A 7,177-nucleotide genomic window follows, 5' to 3' on the forward strand; every position below is an offset into this window, starting at 1 on the left:
TTATATACTGTGGTTGCAATCACAAGGTTATATATTGTGGTTGCAATCACATGGTTATATACTGTGGTTGCAATCACATGGTTATATATTGTGGTTGCAATCACAGGGTTATATATTGTGGTTGCAATCACAGGGTTATATATTGTGGTTGCAATCACATGGTTATATATTGTAGTTGCAATCACAGGGTTATATATTGTGGTTGCAATCACAGGGTTATATATTGTGGTTGCAATCACAGGGTTATATATTGTGGTTGCAATCACAGGGTTATATATTGTGGTTGCAAGCACAGGGTTATATATTGTGGTTGCAATCACAGGGTTATATACTGTGGATGCAAGCACATGGTTATATATTGTGGTTGCAATCACAGGGTTATATATTGTGGTTGCAATCACAGGGTTATATATTGTGCTTGCAATCACAGGGTTATATATTGTGCTTGCAATCACATGGTTAGCCATATTGTGGTTGCAATCCACAGGGTTATATTATAACCCCTGTGATTGCAACCACAGTATATAATCATGTGATTGCAACCACAATATATAACCATGTGATTGCACAACAATATATAACCATGTGATTAGCGACCTGACAATAATAGAAATAACCATGTCGTGATTGCAACCACAATATATAACCATGTGATTGCAACCACAATATATAAGGAGGTGATGGTAGTGAAGGCCTTAATACAGGGATGGAACTTATAATGACTAACTTAAACTAATGGAAGAATTTACACTTGTTATATTTTTCCAGGTCACCAGTCACTACAGAGTCAACAGTGCCACTACTACAAATATGGTGAGTACACTGTTACCCTGCACACACACACCACAAAGCCAGTCAGGAGACAGGACGTGTGTGCTGGGCAATCCCCAGGTCCTGTCCTCCCCACTTACTGTTTTTAATCAGCCCATACACCACTGACCGGGCTAATGTATGGCCCGGCCTGCACTATATGTGCAGGGAATCTTTCAACAACAACAGTGTTACCCTGCTGACAGTACATGGCTTGTGCTTTGTGTATTTGAGGCAGTGAGAAGCACACACACACACACACACACACACACACACACACACACACACACACACACACTATGCTGTACTATACAAAGGAGGTTGTCACATTCAGGACTTGTGTACAAAGGTTCTTAATTCATATGTTGTTGGACATACATTTTGTGGATAAAAAGATCAGTATTCACTACTGTACTGTCTCTCACTATTAATATTAGTGTTACTGTACATGTTACAGTACAATAGCATATTCTGTTATGGCATGTTCACCATACTGTTATCAGACCACCACTTGTACAGTCGCCCCAAGAAGTGATGACAGAGTTTCAGATTGCTTCAGACACTCTGTACTGCCATGCTTTCCGTGAAAACTTACTGATTTCAAGGTAAAAATTTCTGTACTTCAGCACGTTATACGGAAAAGAAAAGAAATAGTATATCACGCTAATAATTATGAGAAATGAATAACATGAGGCAATGATATATTAGAAGCTAACCTGTAACATATGTTTTCCCGATTTGAATATGTAATGTATTACTCGGCGCGTGGTGCACAGCATATCCCCGTGCTCGTGTGTATGTCCCAGGATTTCAAAAACTGATTATCTAGTTTCGAAGGCCAACCTAGGAAAATTCTAGTGAATGCAATACACTACTTGCTTTTCAAATGCAGTGGTGATGACATAGGAACAATAAGGATGTCACAAAAATTATTCTTAGTAAGGATACCCTACCCAAAGCTGCAGCAAGATCTTTTCTGCCTCTTATTCCTTGCCTCCCCTAGCATATAATCAATGTAATTATATACTACCCTATTGATACAAAATTATTGTAGTCGTGGCGTGTGACTCTGAGGATGTTTTTATCATGCCGTGGCAACCTACCCCTCAACAGTGCATCCAATTTCGTGTATGAGACGCATGTGATTCGTGTATAATATGTTCGTGTATAATAATATTCATGTATAATATATTCGTGCATAATAATATGATTTGTGTATAATATGATACGAAATTGGATGCACTTCTGACTGGTAGGTTGCCAGGGTACGATAATGACAACCTCAGAGTCATGTGGTGCGACTATAGGTATGACAGATTATATCTTTTTCTCTGACACTAGGTAGTAAAGAGGACTAGAACATGGGCTTACAAACTTGTGCAATGCAAAAGTGCATACTTGTTCCATCTTTTAAATCTGGAATACTTTTCTTTTAAAAAAAAACTGCTGTGTCTTGTCTAATTGAAAATACTGAGTTGGAAGTGTGGAACTCACTGCTGTTTTTATTGCATTTTATTACTCTTGCCCGTTGTTCAGGCACCGAGGATAATACAGACTATGAAACAATTTGCATCCTCCATGGAGCTCAGACTCTCAGCAAATTGGCAAGGTTCTTTTATATTTCATTAAGTGATAGTTTTCAAGCTTATACTAAGTCTTCCACAGATTTTTCTTAGTGGAAAAGTGGCCAAATGCGATGTAATAGCTGCATGTCTGTCAGTAAAAGTTGTCTTCATTTGTGCTTGTTGATCGAGCCATTTAACATCGCCTACTAACTTACGCCGCATTCCCACTTTCTGTCGTCATCCATGGAGACGACAAAAACGGAAATAAATAACTTTTAACTATTAACCAGTAGTCTAACGGTAAATATCTCGTAAATAAAAATAACAGATCTTCATTGTTTATTGAAAGCCTTTTCTTTTCAGTCTTACGATACCAGAAATAATTGCTTACTACCACAGTAGACTTAAACTCCGCAACTTATTCCTGACTGTCCTTGAGCGATAGTTCTGAAATTTCAGTTAGTTCTGTTTAGGATTTCTTATTATTGTAACTAACAAACTGTTTCCTACAATTCTGAAGTGCATAAGCACTTTGTCATTTACTTATTGTTATGCCACGTACTCAGAGATCAACTTCTTTCTCTCTGAGTATGTGGGTCCAATATTGGGTTCTTTCTAAGACCCAGAGCATGCAACCAATGGAACAGGGCTTAAAACCACAAAGAATACAGTGACTTGACACAATACAATGTGATAGATTACCCACACTATATGAAGTATAAGCATCTGAGTCTGGGACTAGTGGCCCCCAGGTGTGGGAGGTGTCTCGTCAGGTGTGCACTCTCTGAAGGGGCGTGGTACCACTATTTTACTCTTGATCGTCGGGTGAGGGCTGCTGGGTGGTGTGGAGGGAGGCCTTTCATTGGAGGGACCTCCGTCAGTGTGTCGGCCCTCGGGGCTGGGGCCGAACAGGTCGAGTAGGCGTGCTTCCTTGCACCTGCCCCTCATGGGGGACGGTTTGCTGGCTTGTCTAGGGAGGTCTCGGCCGGGAGTTCTGGGGGCATCCCTCTGCGTCTGGTGTCTGCAGTCTCACCTTCGTCGGGAGTCTGACAAGGGCTGCCTGTGGTCTCTCCTTCAGGGGTCCGACATTGACTGGTTACTTAGGGGCGCTGGTTGTAATGAGTGTACCCCAGGACTCACTATAAGGCCACTCCAGACCTCTTCCAGCAGTGACTCTGCTGGGGAGCCTGCTCTGCCCCCTGTGGTGCGGGGAGAGTGAGAGGGACGTCCCTTTCGGCCTTTGGAGGAGTAAGGCGAGCAAGGGGCGTGACCCACTCGTCTCCTGGAGGAGTGAGGCTAGCAAGGGTGGTGACCCTCTATAGGTGCCGAAGGTTCAGCAGATGAGGCCCACATGGTGAACGGGGCCTCCCTGACAGGCACAGTGGGCACCGCCTCGATTCTGCTAGGCACTGGGACTGCAGGTGAGAGACGTGCGGTGGGCATCTCCACGGTCCTGCTCAGGGCAGGGGCTGCAGGTGAGGGAAACACGGTGGGCGTCCTTTCCCCAACGAGCACAGTGGGCGTCGTCAGTCCTACAGAAGGCAGTAGGTGGAGGGAGCACGGTAGGAGTTGTTCCCCTGACAAGCACAGTGGGCGTCGTCGTAGTCCTACTTACGGAGTCTGCTGGGACACAGATCCTGCCCCGATTCCGTTGTGTGCTGGTCCAGGTGGAGGGTAATGCAGCAGGGTGATGTACAGTCATGCGTACTAATTTCTGCTCAGAGGTTACCCCTTTCTTCCCCCCTCTACCCTGGACAGAGGGAAGGGGGGAATCGCGAACAAGTCTACCCCGCCTTCTGCCCCCAACTCCCCCACCCTCCACCTCCAGCTGCCAGTTACTGATTAGACGCAAATTTTCTCATGTCCTGTAAACATGACTAAACTGTCGTCGCACACGCTTTCAACGGCCAAGATTTGGACTATATTTTTAGAATATATTATTACCGTATTGAACTGCATTCTCAAATTGAAAATATTCACCATCATTGTAATCCAGTGTCGTCCGCTGCACAATTCTGGGTTCCAGTGCTTACCTTTTCACTTCCCCCAGCTGTCTCTCTCTCTCTCTCTCTCTCTCTCTCTCTGAATTTACTTTTCCCACTCACTCTTTCTTTTTAAATTTATATAACTTTCTCTTTGCTTCTCTCCCCCTTCTCTCTCGTTCTTTGTCTTAAGCCTTCTCCGCCTCTCACCCCTCCCCTCCCCCCACCTTAGGCCTGATCAGCAGTCAGTTATACCGTCACCGCTCCTTCGTATATCGTGTGCAGGCAACATTTATCACACACACTTAGGTCAGATGTATGGAAAGCTAATTTTTTTTATATATATAATTGTATTTCTCATTATGTGCCAAGTTCAAATAGAGAACACCAGACCAATATTCGTAATTTTTATTAGAGTGACCGTTCCACTTCACATAGCTGGGTAGCTGGGCTTATAAACTGCACACACACACACACACACACACACACACACACACACACACACACACACACACACACGACTTAAATTTTGCACTGACAGCGTGGCGACTACAAATATAGTCATTCTAACAACTGGATCTGCTGGCTCCAAACCTTCCCTGCAACTCCTCATTCAATACGGTAATAATTTATTCTAAAAATATAGTCCAAATCTTGGCCGTTGAAAGCGTGTGCGACGACAGTTTAGTCATGTTTACAGGACATGAGAAAATTTGCGTCTAATCAGTAACTGGCAGCTGGAGGTGGAGGGTGGGGGAGTTGGGGGCAGAAGGCGGGGTAGACTTGTTCGCGATTCCCCCCTTCCCTCTGTCCAGGGTAGAGGAAGGAAGGGGTAACCCCTGAGCAGAAATTAGTGCGCGTGACTGTACAGTACCTCTAGTTGATTCCGTTGAGGGGAAGAGGGGTGCGTGGTGGTTGGAGACGTATGTCCATCTTGTCCTGATCTCTTGTCCTCTTCTCATGCCTCTATATGGTCTCCCCTTGGTACTACCTGATACCTATCTTGTATTTCAGATATTGTTTTCTATTACAGTTTTACATAATAGGTGTCATCTTGCTCTTTATAAGAGGAATATTATCCATTATCACTTACTGCAACCTTCTGGATACTCCACTGTCACTTCTTAGGCCGACTGTACAGTATGGACGTCATTTATATAAAGCTCATGTTATTGCTTTCTTTCTTAGCATCAGTGAGTTATGAATATTAAAACTGCCTTTTAGGTTGTAAGGTCAGCAATGTCCATCATGTGTTACTTGTAAGCAATCAATGTTATTGTTGTTGCACAGGACAATCCTGAGGAGTGCAGTGTGTGCTGCATCACCTATGATGAGAGTGAGCGTCGGCCACGCAATCTGCCGTGTGGCCACACCTTTTGTTCGTCCTGCATCTTACAACTGACCACAGCCAACCAGCTGACCTGCCCTGACTGCCGTGCCAGCCACCCCGCCACCTCCCTGGATAATTTCCCAGTAAGCTATGCAATGGAGGCTGTTGTCAAAAAGCTGAAAAATGGACAGCTGGTAAAGGCAACAGGAGCAGCTGGTGAAACGCCAAGTGTAAAACCTGCAGCAGAAAAACAAATGTCAGTCAAAACAAGAGGTGGCACAATCCAGGAGAGGCCCAGTGGGATGAGCAGGAAGCTTTGGTCCCTGCTGGGGGAGCAAAAGGACAGCATGAGGAGCCAGGTTACCAGCTCCCAAAACACTCAGTCCCAGCTGGACCAGTACTGGACCTGGCTGACCGACCAGAACGAACAAAACCTCCAGCTGATAAAAAAGGCGGAGGAATTCACACACAACATGGCCACATTTGTAAAGCTGATAGAGGAGGAGGTGGCCAGAGTGGTGGCCATGAAGCAAAAAGGAGAGGAAGGAGTGAAGCAGCTGGAGGCCAGACTGGAGTGTCTGCAGAATGCCAACACAGCACAGGAGGCTGACACAGCCATTGACCACGCTGACCAATGCAGTGTGGAGGTTGAAGACTGGAGGCAGAAGTGCCAAGAACATTTCCCTAATGTTAACATTGTCACCACCAGCATGAAGGTAGGCAGCCACTCCCTTCTACTTGTACCACCAGGCTTCTGTAGTAACATGAGCACACTTACACTGACATATAAACTTGTGATGTGTGAAGTGTACTATCGCCGACACTTATGGCTGGTACAGTCAACATTGTCAGTCTTCTCTTTCCTAAGTGTGAATCCCGTGCAGCTCGACTCAGTTCTTCGAATCATTTACTGGTGAGACGGCGGGAGATGTCTGATGCAAGTGTAGGGAGTGGCGGTGTTGGGGGTGGGGTGGGTGGGGGTGGGTGGTAACGTGACTGAGTAAATGTGGCATCAGTGTAATACAGATGTGGCACAAGTGTATTTGTTAAAAACGTAGGTTTACGATGTGAATGAGCTAAAACAACCTCTTTTTAGTGGTAACGACACTGAGTTAGGGATTCCACATATATCTCAGAATGCTACCACAAGCTGTGTGTTGAGGTTAACACATACAGGAATTGTCATTTAGCGGCAGTGCTAGAAGTCTGATAAATGGTAACAGTTGGAAGTGGTGGCATGTTACATAGGTCTGACAGGCTAATAATCGGGAAAACTAATTACAGTTTTAACGAACAAGCGGCAAAAGGTATTGCCGTAGCATCTGACTTTATAACAGATAACCCATAAAGAACAGCTACAGCGTATTGTGCATAATATGACCATACCCACAATAATATGAGTTTTTTCAAATGTGTCATATAAATTAAATTACACAATGCATAGGAAATACTGCAGATATCCATTCCTTGATGGTTCCATAAATTTCGAG

The 7,177-nt window shown here is 44.5% G+C and overlaps 1 protein-coding gene across 1 annotated transcript; it reads left to right on the forward strand.

The window, feature by feature from the left end:
• The first annotated feature begins 768 nt into the window (after window positions 1-768).
• LOC145390223 (uncharacterized) lies at window positions 769-6,604 on the forward strand. The gene is made up of 2 exons (XM_080265221.1): window positions 769-813; window positions 5,648-6,604. Exons 1-2 carry the CDS (start codon window positions 811-813, stop codon window positions 6,602-6,604), a joined length of 960 nt encoding a protein of 319 aa, XP_080121347.1. The 5' UTR covers window positions 769-810.
• The last annotated feature ends 573 nt before the right edge of the window (window positions 6,605-7,177 follow it).

The sequence above is a fragment of the Coenobita brevimanus genome, unplaced genomic scaffold, assembly GCF_032717465.1.
Source record: "Coenobita brevimanus isolate Jiangsu-jjx unplaced genomic scaffold, ASM3271746v2 jjx.HiC_scaffold_3650, whole genome shotgun sequence".
In the NCBI taxonomy this organism is placed as follows: domain Eukaryota; kingdom Metazoa; phylum Arthropoda; class Malacostraca; order Decapoda; family Coenobitidae; genus Coenobita; species Coenobita brevimanus.